At 32.4% G+C, this 16,274-nt stretch overlaps 1 protein-coding gene and 1 pseudogene across 3 annotated transcripts; one reads left to right on the top strand and one right to left on the bottom strand.

Annotated features, from left to right (window-relative positions):
- Positions 1-251: 251 nt before the first annotated feature.
- LOC118051962 (disease resistance protein RUN1) lies at positions 252-7,090 on the top strand. 3 transcript variants are annotated; one of them, XR_012168721.1, is made up of 8 exons: positions 252-494; positions 783-1,278; positions 1,390-2,485; positions 2,570-2,845; positions 2,953-3,849; positions 4,148-4,733; positions 5,470-5,542; positions 6,822-7,090. XR_012168721.1 is itself a non-coding variant. In XM_073406454.1 (8 exons), the coding sequence occupies exons 1-7, from the start codon at positions 389-391 to the stop codon at positions 5,490-5,492; spliced, it is 3,480 nt and encodes a 1,159-aa protein (XP_073262555.1). In that variant the 5' UTR covers positions 252-388; the 3' UTR covers positions 5,493-5,537; positions 6,822-7,089. The 3 variants fall into 3 exon arrangements, 2 of the variants coding, with proteins under 2 accessions (XP_073262555.1, XP_034918654.1); XM_073406454.1 differs by having other exon boundaries at positions 5,470-5,537; positions 6,822-7,089; XM_035062763.2 differs by lacking the exon at positions 6,822-7,090 and having other exon boundaries at positions 5,470-5,781.
- A 519-nt stretch (positions 7,091-7,609) lies between these two features.
- Positions 7,610-11,730, bottom strand: LOC118051966 (phosphatidylinositol 4-phosphate 5-kinase 1-like; annotated as a pseudogene).
- Between the last annotated feature and the right edge of the window lie 4,544 nt (positions 11,731-16,274).

Here is a 16,274-nt window from a genome sequence, read left to right as displayed (position 1 = left end):
CTTAAAAAAAAAAAAAAGAGAGCACAGGAAGAAATAAAATATGTTTGTAATAAATATAAAAGATGGATGCTAGGTTTTACATAATTACATAATGCTAGGTTTTAATATATCATTACATAATGCTAGGTTTTAATATATAATTTCTACTATTGCTGCATTGACTGGAAATTTCAGTATTCCATATCCTATATATTTAACTCTTTGTTGTATTTAATAGCTAACTCTGCAGCTAACTTCTCTGTCCCATTGCAGCCATTTCATATCTAACTCTTTGTTATATTTAACTTGCTCTTCTTTGCTTCTTGCTCATAACGATAACAAGAAAGCCTTACGTTCAGATAGATAATCATTGACCAGTTCATCCTATACCATTCAATTTAATTTAGAAATGCTGAAAGAAAAACGCAAGCAATCCAAAGATGAAGACAACCATTCATCCTCGCGAAAGAGAAGAAAAGCTGACCTCAGTAAGCCTGTCAGTTTTGTCTCCACAGGTAAGGCAGATGCGTGAGTCTATACATGTAGGAACTGCTGATTCGATTAGAATATGTTATTTGATTAGTCTGATCATAGGATAGGTTGAGTCTACTATTATTTCTGCCTTGCTTTGACTCGAAATTACTGGTGTTTTCTCCTGCAAATGAATAGAAATCACATCCTTTCTCTTTCTCCTATACAAAGAATACAATTAACCTCATTTCAATATCATAGCTTTGGAATTTCATAGCTGACTCTTTGTTATATTGTTCCATTGGTAATTGATTGTGCCTTAATTTCTGCAGCTACCATGACAGAGCCAGAGTCTTCTCGATCTAGACCAGAAGGGGCCTATGATGTCTTCTTGAGTTTTAGAGGAGAAGACACTCGCAAGACATTTACAGATCATCTATTTACTGCCTTCGTCCAAGCAGGAATCCTTGCTTTTCGAGATGATGATGACCTTCCAAGAGGAGAAGAAATCTCCGATCATCTCCTCAGGGCAATTCAAGAATCAAAGATGTCCATAGTTGTCTTCTCAAAAGGATATGCTTCTTCTAGATGGTGTCTCAATGAACTTGTAGAGATTCTTGAGTGCAAAAAGAGGAAAACCGGTCAGATTGTTCTTCCTATATTCTATGACATTGATCCTTCAGATGTGAGAAAACAGAATGGCAATTTTGCAGAAGCATTTGTTAAACATGAAGAGCGTTTTGAAGAGAAGTTGGTGAAGGAGTGGAGAAAAGCTCTTGAGGAGGCTGGAAATCTATCTGGATGGAATCTCAATGATAGGGCAAATGGGTATGCCATTTTTCCAAATTTATGGAGTCAATATACTTTACATTTTTCAATTTGAAACAATAAAATACTTAATTGACTGGCTATCGATGGCTTGCTTTTTTCTATGATCAGGCATGAAGCAAAATTTATCCAATGGATTATCAAGCATGTGTTGAACATATTGGATCCCAAGCACTTGAATGTTCCTGAGCTCCTAGTAGGTATTGATGATCTTGCTCACGATATTTTTTACTTTCTAAGTACTGCAACAGATGATGTACGCATTGTGGGCATACATGGGATGCCAGGAAAAGGAAAGACGACTATAGCAAAAGTTGTATTTAATCGACTCTGCTATGGATTCGAGGGAAGCTGTTTTCTTTCGAATATCAATGCAAGATCAAAACAATTCAATGGTCTGGCTCTTTTACAAAAGCAACTTCTTGATGATATTTTAAAACAAGATGTTGCTAACATCAATTGTGTCGATAGAGGAAAGGTTCTGATCAAAGAGCGACTTTGTTGCAAAAGAGTTCTTGTTGTTGCTGATGATGTGGCTCATCGGGACCAGCTAAATGCTTTGATGGGAGATCGAAGTTGGTTTGGTCCTGGAAGTAGAGTAATTATCACAACAAGAGATTCAAGTTTACTTCGTGAAGCAGATAAAAGATATCAGATCAAAGAACTGGAACCAGATGAGGCCCTTCAGCTTTTCAGCTGGCATGCCTTCAAGGACACCAAGCCAACAGAAGATTATATTGAGCTTTCGAAGAAAGCCGTTGGTTACTGTGGAGGACTTCCTTTAGCTCTTGAGGTTATAGGAGCTCTTCTGTACAGGAAAAACAGAGGTAGATGGGAAAGTGAAATTGACAAATTGAAAAGAATTCCAAACCACGATATTCAAGGAAAGCTTAGAATAAGTTATGACTCACTGGACGGTGAAGAACTAAAAAAGGCATTCCTTGACATCGCTTGCTTCTTTATTGATAGAAAGAAAGAGTACGTCGCAAAAGTGCTTGGAGCCCGTTGCGGTTACAATCCAGAAGTTGATTTGCAAACTCTCCATGAAAGGTCTCTGATTAAAGTATTGGGAGAGACGGTAACCATGCATGATCTATTACGAGACATGGGAAGGGAGGTCGTTCGTGAATCGCCTCCAAAAGAACCTGGAAAGAGGACCAGAATTTGGAATCAAGAGGATGCATGGAATGTACTTGAGCAGCACAAGGTACGCAAGAGCTCAATGTTGTATTTTGTAGTCAAACTTATTACAAATAATGGTATGAAAGTTGTATTGATTTTATTTTTTTAGGGTACGGAAGTTGTAGAGGGTATTAAACTGGATGTCAGAGCATCAGAAGCTAAATCACTGAGCACAGGATCATTTGCAAAAATGAAATGCTTAAATTTACTCCAAATCAACGGAGCACATCTCACCGGATCCTTCAAACTGCTTTCTAAAGAGTTGATGTGGATTTGTTGGCATGAATGTCCTTTGAAATATTTTCCATCTGATTTTACCTTGGACAATCTAGTTGTTCTTGATATGCAGTACAGTAACCTCAAAAAACTATGGAAAGGAAAAAAGGTACGAAACATGCTACAATCCCCAAAAATTTTCTAGTATATAGTTTATATTTACATGTTATGACTTTCTATGATTAATTTTCATTATTTTTCTCTCTATTATAATAGATTCTCAACAAGCTTAAAATCCTTAATCTCAGTCATTCTCAGCATCTTATTAAAACACCAGATTTGCACAGTTCAAGTCTAGAGAAACTAATTCTGAAAGGTTGCTCGAGTTTAGTTAAGGTGCATCAATCAATTGAAAATTTGACGGGCCTCGTTTTCTTGAATCTGGAGGGATGTTGGAGGCTGAAGAATCTCCCTAAAAGCATTGGCAATGTAAAGTCTCTTGAAACTCTGAATATTTCTGGGTGTTCACAACTTGAAAAATTGCCGGAACACATGGGTGATATGGAATCCTTAACTGAGTTGCTAGCTGATGGGATTGAAAATGAGCAATTTCTCTCTTCAATTGGACAATTAAAGCATGTCAGAAGGTTATCATTGTGTGGATGCCGTTCGGCTCCACCAAGTTCTTCTTTGATTTCAGCAGGTGTTTTGAATTGGAAACGTTGGCTGCCAACACCTTTCATTGAATGGATATCAATGAAACATCTTAACCTTTCTAATTGTGGTTTGACTGATCGCGCAACTAACTGTGTTGATTTCAGTGGTTTGTCTGCTCTAGAATGTTTGAATCTAGATGGAAACAAATTCTCTAGCCTGCCTTTTGGGATCGGCTTCCTTCCCAAGCTAGAGAGGTTGCAAGTTAAGGCATGCAAATATCTTGTATCAATCCCAGATCTTCCCTCAAGTTTAGAGCGTTTGTTTGCATCTTATTGCAAATCATTGAAAAGAGTAAGAATACCAAGCGAGCCAAATAAAGAACTATTTATAAGGCTAGATGAAAGTTATTCGTTAGAAGAGTTTCAGGGCATTGAAGATCTAAGTAATTATTTCTGGTATATTTGTGTTGATGACCGCAATCATTCATCAAGTAAATTACTAAAGAGCGTTGTTGAGGTACTATTTCTTTCCGTCTCTTTTTCGCACAAAAAGAAACACACACAATTGGCACATACATTGATTAATGTTTAAAATCTCAGCATTCCTTGAAATCAATATGTATATAGGCAATAATAATTATTATTATTATTATTATATTTTAAAAAACAAATATCATCTTTAATAATATTTTTTATTTTTCTTATTTAATCTAAAAAAATTAAATATTATCTTTAATAATATTTTTTTATTAAATATTTAAAGTCTGATTGGTTTTATTTTTTTTTCTTGATTTTATGATAATATATTTATACAGGTAATGTGCAACGGTCGTCACGGGTATTTTATTCGTATTCGCCACATTCCTAGTGAGATGCCAAATTGGATGAGCTACAGGGGAGAAGGATGCTCATTGTCATTCCATATACCTCCAGTCTTCCTAGGCTTAGTTCTTTGGTTTGATAAGGGTGATAAGGACACTTTCGATACAATTATTATAAGAAATAATAGGAATGGTATTTGCTTCTTTCAATGTAGGCGATGGGCTTATTCACCAAAAACTGGATTTATAAGATACATAAGTAGAAGTAAAATGGAAGATTACTGTGCAGATGACGAATTGGAACTATCCATTTATTCACAGCAATGGGGGAATGTACTGCGCAAAGATCATTCATACCAACCCGCAGACATTAAAGAATGTGGGGTCCATGTGATCGCAGGGAAGTCAGATTCATTTGAAGAGTTGGCAGTGAGAACAGATGCTGTGATGCCTTCACCACCGCTGTATCATCTGCTTCCTCATCCTCATTGTGGTTCAATCACAGCGTCTACACCTAAGCAATGGAGTGACTTTTTATTTGCGAAGCTGCAAAACCATAACCTCAGTTCAACGCTTTGTGGTAAGAAAACATATTTCATTTAGTTATTTTTATTATATTCTATTTAATTTATGAAATTAAATATTATCTTTAATTATTTTATTTTTCTTATTTAATATAAAAAATTAAATATCATCTTTAATAAAAAACAATATTAAATATTTAAGGCTTTTTGGTAAGAATACATATTTCCTTTAGTTATTTCTATTTTATTCTATTTAATTTAAGAGATTAAATATCATCTTTAATTATTACATTTTTCTTATTTAAACTTAAAAAATTAACTATTATCTTTAACAATATTTTTTATTAAATATTTAGAGTCTCCTTGGTTTTATTTTTTTTTCTTGATTTTATGATAATATTTTTCTTATTTAATATAAAAAATAAATATTATCTTTAATAATTAGATCTATCGAATATCACTTAAAAATAAATTATAACTTTAATAATTAATTTTTTGAAAAAACAAAAAGCCAACAATCACTAACATATTCTATTAAAATCACTTTAGTTTATTTAGAAAATATTGAAAACTGATTTTTGTTTTTTTTACATTAAAATAAAAAATTGAATAATGTTTTTATATTTATTTCAAACTCGATATTTTAAAACAAAAATGAAAAAGATGTGATATTAACCTTTTTTTTATTATAAAGTAAGTTTTTTAATTAAAAGTGATGGGAATTTGTTCCTAACTAACTTTCTTTTCAAATTTGAAAGTTCTAATAATTTGATGGTTTTTATGGGTACTAAGGACCTGGACGCTGGAGTTATTAGCACAAGATCATTTTACAGAGAGATGCTTGAACTTACTCCAAATCAGTACGGTATTTTTGTCTTACAAGTTGAATTTGAAGATTATTTTCTAAACTTAGAAGTTTATTGAATTCTCTTTGAAATCTTTTCCATCCGCTTTCAAATTGGATGAACTAGTTGTTGTTATCCATGATGTAATTTATACATTTGATGAATATTGTTTTTTTTTGTTCTCACTTCTTCTATGTATTCTCCAAAAGATGAAAATCTTTGATCTTAGTTAGAAATAAATTGGTTTTCTAGGAAGAAATTATTAGTTGAGATATACTATTTGAGTTGATTCTTCATTGTTTAATGTTATGATATATTTAAGATAATTGATGAAAACTAATAATACATAGGAAATTTCTGAAAGCATCATTAATTAGTCTAATAAGTAAAGTGTTGTTAGTTTTGACTATAAGATCTTGCTATGTATTATTGCATGGTTTTTTATATTTTTTTTTGCATTTTTTCTTTTCTATATACAACTTTTGTTTTTTCTTGCAAGTTTATCATTAGCTTCATGGCACCAACACTAATTAATAATAAATCTTGGGACTATTTAAAAAACATAAACATCGTTAAAACACCAAACTTGAATTGCTCATACCTAAAGAAATCCTATGACAATAATCTAATTTAGAAAATAATTCGTTTATCCTTGTAGTCTAAGAAAATAGTATTTAATTCTTATGTTTTCATATTCATCAATGATTTAATGTGCTAATTAAAATTGACAATTAAGTTTACTCACATATTGTTTTGAGTTCAAATAGATGTTTAAAAGGGGAGTTTTTTCATGAATGCAACCTTTCATGTATTCCATATGAATGATGGGAGATTTTAATGTCTTGTGAATGCTTTCATTTATATATAGATGATTTTGCTAAGAATTGGTTGGTAAAAAACTTAATTTTGTTATATAAAAACCGAAGAGAGAACAATAAATAGCTAAGAATTTATGTGAAAGAAAAATAATTTATGTGCGTATAAGCTAATTGAAATGAAGATTAAAGTAAAAAAGACAAAAAGAGAGAGGTTCGTAAAGATTTTATGTGCTTTCTTGTTTTGTTTTTTTAATTGGATTACCTTTGTCTATCGTTTTAAGTAAAATTCTAGTATATAGCACTAAATTAAGAATTAAGGGTCTAATTAAATGAAATACAACTTTAAAGACTACATCGACTACATTTCATATGCTCAACTCTTAGCAAATTATCTCAATAATCTTAATGTGAGGAGTGATTTCTTTTCTATTATTTTTTTTTCTTTGGATCAAAAGGGTCTTATTGAATTATTATTTGTTAGGTAACTAAGATTTGTTGATGTGGAAAAATAGCACAAAGATTGACATGGCCATGGGTGAGAATCAAAAGCAGCAGCAACCCATTAGGATCATCACCATCCTATCGCTTTGTCGTACTGTTTATCTTCTTGGCACTGTTCAAAGGAACGCAAAAAGACATTCCAAGCGTGAAAGTGTATTATTGTAATAAAGTTTTTTAAACTTCCAATATGGAGATTGAAATAAAGAGCAAGAGCAAAAGGAAACATCTTTCTGGTTCCCTTCCCCTTCTTTACATGGCTTCCTAAATGAAAACGCAAACACCCTATTTGATTTTCAATCAGTATGAGAGTGAGAAAAAGAGAGGCCAAGGGGCAAACCATCTTTTTCAAAATTTCGAATAGCATGCCATAAAAAAGAATTTTGTTCAATCCCAATCCCACATTGTCTGTAGAAGTATTTACTTTTGACTGTACACTTTGTTATTTTCCAATCCCCCCTCAGTTCTGCATCCATTTCTCTACTTTCTATGCTCTTGGCTTGCTAAAATCTAAAGAAAACACATTGCTCTAGTTGCCTACCTTCACTCTTCAGATTGCTCAACAAATCCCTTGAGACCTTCTCCATAGTTAACAAATCACATAATGGCTACTCTACAAAATTTAGCCATAAACATTGAACACCTTGAGCAATCAACGTCCCTTCCTTCACAATATGCATCGCCCATAAAACTTTCTTTTAGGATGTCGCCGGGAGTTTAATCTCCAAGTGTAAAAATTATGTATAGATTTTCATTCTTTCTTTCCATCCATTACTTGTCCTCTATGAAGATTTTATGTATAAAATCTCAGAATCTTTTCGAGTATAACTTGGGATCAACACCTAAGATAGACGTGGGATCCACTTGTAAGGACTTGTATGCATGCTCTAGCTTTTTGTTGATATCATAATCCTGGAGGATGTCAATGATACAAAAGTGAAGAACTACATCGAAGATCTCATTACCATTATGTGAAGGTGTTGAATTGTTACTTCCACCCCCATGCACTGATCCATTTCAGTAGTCCTCATTACACGTTTGGCTCTTGCAGACACATTTGCTCCCAGCCAGATGAATGGCCCCCTGGAACAGATTTCATATGAGTACTACAAGCATGCAGCGCTTGATAAAATCTTGACATTGCATCACACAATAACCAAAATTCAAAGTAACAAAACAAAGAACAAAATGTGATAACAATGACAATGATCACTCAACCATAGCTGAATCTTACGCTTTGAAGACACTTTTCATCATTAATTTTCCTTTTCACATTGATTTTCAATGTTCCGGGCAGATAGAATAGCATTGATTTACAACCATGGTTTTAAGGCATCATTATTGGCAAAAACAGTGTAGGACAGAGCAGACTTAAATATCAATGCTTTAGTTGTCAATCACATTAATAATTTATATTTGATCATCTAAAAGGGCCTAGAATAGGACCAGGTAAAAGTTTGTTTCTATCTAAGAAAGCAAGAAGGTTTCCACAAACTACGCCCAATTTCACCACTACAACCTAAGTCACTTTGAGTAGCAAATAGGAATTGAATTCAAAGGAATAAATCATTAATTAAATGCAGGGCTCCAATGTGGGAAAGGGAAAATGATTCATTATTAAAAAAGAAAAGCCCAAACACAAATTATAGCTTCACTTTTTGTGAATTATATCTCAAATTTCATTGGCCGGATGATTTATTGATATTTTAAGAAAGCAGTCTTCATTGCTTTTCAAAACCATACTATAGGTCATAGGCAACTAAAGTTAAACATGTGGCACATGCCTAGTAGAAAAGAAGATGCCACACCACTTCAGGGCCCAACATTTAGACTTTTGATGGCAACCAAAGCTAAATTTAAAAACAGGACCATCTGAGAAGTCGGCAAACAACAACAGGTCAAAGATCTAATTTCAAAAAATAGACTATGTATCATGCATTTTAACATCTCTAAGCATAATATTTGCGATAATCATCTATACTTGACGATTCATATCTTTCATCACAGTTCTCTATCACCACTTCACATGCATATATTCCCAAAAAAGAGATAGCATGGAAAAATGTCTTTGCTTGTCGTAAAAAATACAAGGGCTAAAACCTAACATAAGGAAAATAGATTTGGGAAAAGAAAAGCAGAAACAAAGCAAGGCACTAACAATTAGGAGGGGCAAAAACATGAATTCAGAAAAGGAAAATACATACCGGCCTTCCATGACCCAATCCATATTGGGCAGCAAATGATAACCCCGCATCGATGTTTCCTCGTGATGTGAATTTATTTTTTCTGATACAGAAACACAAAACCAAATTACCTCAAGGTCGATTGTTGTAAATTTTTAAGGTAGCAGAATTACAGGATAAAAGAAATTTACCAAAATGCTTGTCATTTGGCGACATCATCTCCTCACTAGAGTAATCATCATGGAAGTGAAGACCAATTAGAAGACTATAATCCATAATTCTCTCTGCTTCTAAGAATTCGCAGTCCCTATAAATTTGACTGAGAAAGAAAGAACAGAAGACAAACACATGTTAACCTCTCAAGATTAGTGCCTCACCAAAGAACAAGATAAAGGATGCAAAACTTGGAACAAAATGAAAAAAGTGCAATGCTGTGGAATCTACCTAATGAGTTCATTAAACCATGACCGTTCCAGGCGAAATACAAAGTTTAGATCAAGGGTCCTTAAGTGTGGTTGTTTCATCAATTTCACCCTCAAGCTTGTCAGTCGTGCGTCCATGAGAAGAGCCTTTCAAGTCAAAGCGTTTATGGATACAATACTTGGAACAAAACAAGTTTCCCATTACAACAAAATGAGTCTGGAATTACATTGCATTGTGAACAGTAATTAGAATATGATTATACATTATGTAGAAAGAACATCTCAATGAAAATTGCACCGTCGTGATTATACCTTTTGACCTCCCACTGGTTTAACACAATGTACACCAAAGAACTTCGTTACCAAGGAGTTCTTGTGTTGGCAAACATGTTGGTAGTAACTTGGAAGCATCTTAATAAGAACCTGAATATGGTTCACAATAGGTTGTGAAAATCTATCCATATGATAAAAATTAAAAATAAGTGTCTAAGACTTAAATTGGTATATAGAACGAAATTACTTGCCCTACGTATTGCTACTTGAGTAATAATCACTTTCGTACATTTGCTGCTTTGTAACATGTTGAATTGAGAATTTAGGGTAGCTAAATTACTAACCTTGACTTCAGATTTTTTCACAGTTTTGATCATGAAACGATCATCTTGAGTTAGATAAAATAAGCTTCCACTCTTCCCAGGGGAAGAAAATTCTCTAAGTGCATCACTTCCACAAATCGCTAGCATGTAATTCATTGGATCTATTGCAAACAATTCCCTCAGATGTCTAAACACCAAACAAACCAACCACCACCATAACATAGGAAATCAAAGGCAGATTCAATATCTCCTTTCTTGGACATTCAACAGAAGATTAAAAATGAAGTAATAAAGCATTATATGTTCCAAAAATCTGCAAAAAAAAATAAAAATTCCTGAAAACAATACCTGAATACCATGGGACAGTAATCCTTCCACCTGAAATCCACAGATTGATGTGGAAGCGTAGACTTTGATCCTTCCGGTGGAAACCTTGTCCATAACTTTTCTTTAGGATCAAAATCATTGTGTCTTAGTTCCCTCATTATTGCATCATGCTTCCCCACAGAATGCCTACAAAAAAAAAAAGAGACAAATTATTAATCCAAACTCTATAAAATCCCACCAAAAAAACCCTATATTGACTAGTAAGAGAGTACCTGATACCCAGTTGAAGATTAAGCATCAAATCATAATTCTTGTGCCCTCTCGAAATCGTTTGTCCTTGTTTCTTATTAACCTCACCTTCAACAGAACTACAAGGACTTCTACCTGGCTGCAGCAGCTGCTGCTGCACATTACCCTCACATCCACCTCCATTATCATCATTACCATCTCTATAAAACATAGAAGCCTCCACATTATCAACAATATCACAAGTAATATCACCAGCCTCCCCATCCAACTCCTAAATACAAATCCGAGGAAAATTCTCATCCACTGGTGACCTCTTCCTCCCTCCCCCAGCCCCAACTACTGGATCCAATGCCACCCCTTTAAAATCCTCTCCACCACCACCAAGAACTCTCTCATTCACATTCCCACTACCAAATGTAAACATTCCTTTCCCTTTAGGCACCCTATTTTCCCAGTACCCTTTATACCTCGTCCCATTAGCCCAAACCAATACCCCTTTCTCAGATATCACCCCATGTTTCCACTCACCAACATACTCATTCCCATTACACCACCTAAACCTCCCTTCCCCATCCTGCAAATTAAACTTCCACAAACCTTGATAAACATCCCCATTGGTGTACCTTTTCTCACCAAAGCCATGCTTTTTATCACTCACCCAATTTCCACTATAAACTTCACCATCTACACCAATAAAAGTACCGTAACCATCCATTCTCCCTAACTTAAACTGACCTTCATAAGTAGCTCTTGATGGCCAAGAAAACTTCCCACCTCCATTAGCCTTCCCTCTCCTCCACTCTCCTTCATACATACACCAATCACACCACAAATACTTCCCCCTTCTCATGTGGCACACCATCCACCAACCCCCTAGTATAAATATCCCCATTGGGCAACACCTTCTCCACCAAGGAACAGCCGGTGTCAATACGAGAAGTGATGGTGATGGTCGTCGCGTCACGAGTGGGAGTCACGCGCCGATAGTTGGGCTGGGATCGGGTTCTTGTGGTCACTATATGGCACAGTGAGGGGACTAGCAGAGACACATCTTTGCTGTTTTTGGCTTTGATTTTGGGGTTTTCTGATAGTGTGGCCAGAAGGGTCTCTTGCATTTTGCTTTTTATGCTAGTAAATGCACCGGCGGAAACATTTTCAGCGACTGTGCTATATTCTTAAACGGTTTTCTTGCTCTTTTTTTAGTCAAAAAACAAAAAAATGTAGCTTTCCTGTTGTTTTGAAGAATGGGCAAGAGTAATGGCAAAAAAAACAGTGTAAGGGAAGAGAAAAAGCAAAAGACCAAAGACATTGAGAGAGAGAGGGAATGAGTCGTCTTTTGTTGTTGTTTTTGGTGTCTGTCTAAGGAAGGTTGTCAGCAAGCTTTGTTGCAGAAAGGGATCATGTTTTTGTGTTTTAAGAAATATAGTGACTAAAATGGGCTTAGGCTTTGGGTATTTTTAGTAAAACCTACACGGTTAAGGTCGGGTAATAAAACAATATTATTTTAATAAAAAAAATCAATAAATTGAGAGTTGGTTAAATAACCCGTGAGCCATTTCAGATTTTATAACGGTGATTTTAGGTGCGTGAGGTATTGTTGAGGAATTTAGGGTTTAGCTGGGGCTATTTTAGGGATATTTGGGAGAAAGGGAAGAAATAATTAAGGTAAGAAGAACATTTCTTGATTTATGTAAATTGATTAATTTAAAGATGGTTTGATTGATAATGCAACCCACAAACATTTGTAGAGTGTAATTGACTAAAAAAAATGAATGAAAGAGATCATGAACAAATCATTCTTTATTATTTAATTGATTTGTCAAAGTTTTCTATTTTTATTTTAAAACTTGTTTCAATTGGCTTTTTTTTTTGTGTTTTTTTTTTTATATTTGAGATATTTTTATAAAAAAAATAAAGTAATTATTATTGTATATATTTAAATTAAACTAGATATGATAATTAACAATCAAATTAAAGTTTATATGATTTTAGTGATTTGTGTATTTTTAAAAAAACTAGATTAAAAATGAAAAAAAAACATATAAAAATAGAAATACAAATCGTATCAATTTAATATGGGGTATTAATAAGTATATGTGAGTAATTTAGTTTAATAGATGGAGTACACAATGGTAGGTGCTCTAAGGTTTTGTTTTGTTTTTTTTTTTTTTTTGTATATTCTCTCTTTTTTTCACTTTTTGTGATACTAAATCAAATATATTATTACTAGATATAAAATAATTTATTCATTACTTAATTAATATATTCATAAAAAATTATTTTGTTACCAATTTAAGATTTTAGTTATTTAAAATTTAAGATGATAATATAAAATAATTTTGCTTGGACCGACAACATCTCCAGCATATATACAATACTTTTTAAATTTTTTTAGTAAGGCAGTGCATCTTAGTTGTACAAGACAATGCATGGTTTATCCAAGCAAAATAATTTCCTTAGACTTTTCTTAAATTCTTCAAACCCTAAACACGATTATGATTTGCATCTCAAAATATTTCTTTAATGAGGTTGATTAGAATTTGATCAATTTCACAAAGGAAAGGAAAAAAAAACTATTATTATGCTCTCAATCTCTCCCTTAATTATAATTATAAAACTCGATTTGATCAACAATTTAAAATAAAATTCAAATTACATGTTAAAAAAATTAATCAAAATTGATTTTACTTTTTTTTTTAAAATACAAAAAATAGTCAATAAATTAAAAATTAAGTTTTATTCTTTATAACTTGGGTTTTTGACCAAATTAAGGTATATTATTTTCATTTATTTATAATTTATCCTTTACAGGTTTGAACATTGCTCTGTTTTTTTTTCTTTTTGTATTTTCCATTTTATTTCTCAAAGCTACAATGGTATATAAATTTCTTTAGCTGGTGTTAAATCTTCTGTCCAGACTTTAAACAATGGCATGTGGAAAGAAGACAAGTGAAGTGTGAGTCACTAATTACCATATATACAGAAATTGTCACAATTAATAAGGTATACAGAACCATTATAAAAGCTCATTTTTAATGGCAGTTTCCTTGGTGGATATCCATACAAGAAAGGGCATCAACTAGAATAGGTATCTTAGTTATAGGTATATGCCCTAACTATTCTTCAAGTATAAATTTACACCATTGTCATTGTAAATATTTTATTTAAAAATGTTTATGGATGGCAATAGATAATAACTTGGCACAAGAACTCTGTCGCAACTTAAAAATAAGTTTATACAAGTCAATTTTAAATATTATGAATAACAAAGTTATTAAATCTATTTCAATTCATAATTCAGCTCAAAACCCGATACAATTTTAATTCATAATTTATTTTTATTTTCTTTTGGCTCTTTCCATGGCAGGGAGGTGCCCTTGAGTGCGCTGCATGGTTTGTACATGTACAATACTTCCTATATCTATACAAGTATGTCCCATGTAAGAGACTTTTATTGTTTTTTCCATAGTTTTAAGACTTCGATTGTTTTTTCTCTCTCTTTTTTAACAGTAGATGAAGGGCTAGCATTTGTTAATTTTATTTTATCTAGTGCATATTTGAAGTTATTTGATTTGATTAAATTGGATTGTTTATCCGATTTAACTAGAGATGGAGACAAAGGCAGACGAGGACTTCAATTGAACCAAGCCCCAACCACTGTTATTAAACCCGGCCTGGCCTGCCGGGTCGACCCGAGACCCGGTCGACCCGGTGGCTGGACCGGTCCGGGTTTAATAAAAGACTGGCTGTGGCAACAGCCCGGCCAAACCCGGGCGAACCCAGACGAGACCTGGTTTTTTTTTTTTTTTTTCAAATGTGGGATAAAAAACTTTTTGGTTTAAATATTTTAACTTAAAATGACAACATAGTATTTAAAACCCATTAGTATATATGCTCTATGTTTCCAAGGAAAAAATCATGTTTTTTTAATGTGGGATGAAAAAATCATGTTTTTTTAATGTGGGATAAAAAAACCTTTTGGTTTAAATACTTCAACTTAAAAGGATAACATAGTATCTTTTCAATGTGGGATTTGAAGCCCTTTCATATATATACTCTATGTTCCCATGAAAAAAGTTATTTTTTTTCAATGTGAGATTTGAAACCCATTAGTATATATACTCTATGTTCTCAAGGAAAAAATCATGTTTTTTCAATGTGGGATAAAAAAAAACCTTTTGGTTTAAATACTTCAACTTAAAAGGATAACATAGTATCTTTTCAATGTGGGATTTGAAGCCCTTTCATATATATATATATATATATTCTATGCTCCCATGAAAAAAGTTATGTTTTTTTAACGTGGGAGTTGAAACCTATTAGTATATATACTCTATATTTCCAAGAAAAAAGTTATGTTTTTTCAATGTGGGATAAAAGTCTTTTTAAAATATTCTTTTCAACTTCATTATTTATAATATATATAATCTATATTTACATTGATTTTTTCATATGAAATATTAAAACTTTAATTTTTTTTAATTTTCCCGGGTTAATCCGGGTTGACCCAAGTTGACCCGGGTTGACCCATGAAACCCGAGACCTGGCCCCTTGACCGGGTCAACCCCCGGGTCGGGTCTAATAACTATGGCCCCAACCCGGCCTAGCCCAATTTATTTACTATTTTAAATATAACACATGATTTATAATTCTTATGTTTAGGATTTTACTGTATAGATTTGAAATTTAAACTTGACTGTTTTATGATTTATAAATTAATTTTTTAAACTTGATAGTTTTAATTTTGAGAAATTAATGAAAAAACCATAAACATAATACAATAGATAACATGTATGAGAAAAATTTTAATCCGTTTAAATTGAATCAAAGTAATGGGAATGTTCTAAATTAAAGCAAGTTTATTTTTATTTTTATTATTTTTAATTAATATGAATGTTCGGACTAGTTTATACATATCTCGACTAATCCCATAGACTATAAAATTAACAACCATAAACACATTTATTTTTTGATATCACAAGTAATGCATAATCCCACAGACTCTAAAGTTAACAATTATAAAAACATTTATTTTTTGATATCACAAATAATGCTTGTGAATGTTCTAAATTAAAACCCGTTTGATTTTGATTTTGTGGCTGGATTTTATTTTTTTTAAAAAAATATTTTATAAATTTATTATTTTAAGTTAATGCATTTGATTTTAATATTTTAAATTAATATTTTTTTTTAGAATGTTTTAATGTTAAAAATAAATTTTTAAAAATAAATAAATTTTCATTTTAATTTATTTCTAAATAAAAAATATTTTAAAAAATAACATTTACAAAACATTATCGTAGTGTATTAGAAGAAACAAAATCCAACTCTAATATGATCTATAAAGTGACCAACCAAACTTAGCACCTGGAAACTAAAGAGCCCATCTGACTAAAAAAAGAACTTTTATTTCTTCAAGTTCTTAAGAGTTTTTTTTTTTTTTTCTAATCATTTTATGAAACATTTGATAAAATTCCTCAAATCAAGTTTTTGAGATTTGAAATTAACATGAAATCATTTTAACAACATATATTATCAAATACTTTCACGATCATAACTACAACCACAACTAAAAGCCTAGGCCCTAAGCCTTTTTTTCTTCTTCAGGTTCGCATTCAAACGAGTAAATTCATCGAAAATTTCCGTCTCTGTCTCAACA

Source organism: Populus alba, chromosome 19 (genome assembly GCF_005239225.2).
Source record: "Populus alba chromosome 19, ASM523922v2, whole genome shotgun sequence".
NCBI lineage: Eukaryota > Viridiplantae > Streptophyta > Magnoliopsida > Malpighiales > Salicaceae > Populus > Populus alba.
The sequence above is the reverse complement of the archived record's forward strand: the minus strand, read 5'-3'. Positions and strand labels throughout refer to the sequence as shown.

Coding starts and splice junctions, on each gene's coding strand:
- LOC118051962 (XM_073406454.1), top strand. CDS start 389: ATGCTGAAAGAAAAACGCAAGCAATCCAAAGATGAAGACAACCATTCA. Junction 495..782: donor TGTCAGTTTTGTCTCCACAG/GTAAGGCAGATG, acceptor TAATTTCTGCAG/CTACCATGACAGAGCCAGAG. Junction 2,486..2,569: donor ATGTACTTGAGCAGCACAAG/GTACGCAAGAGC, acceptor TTATTTTTTTAG/GGTACGGAAGTTGTAGAGGG.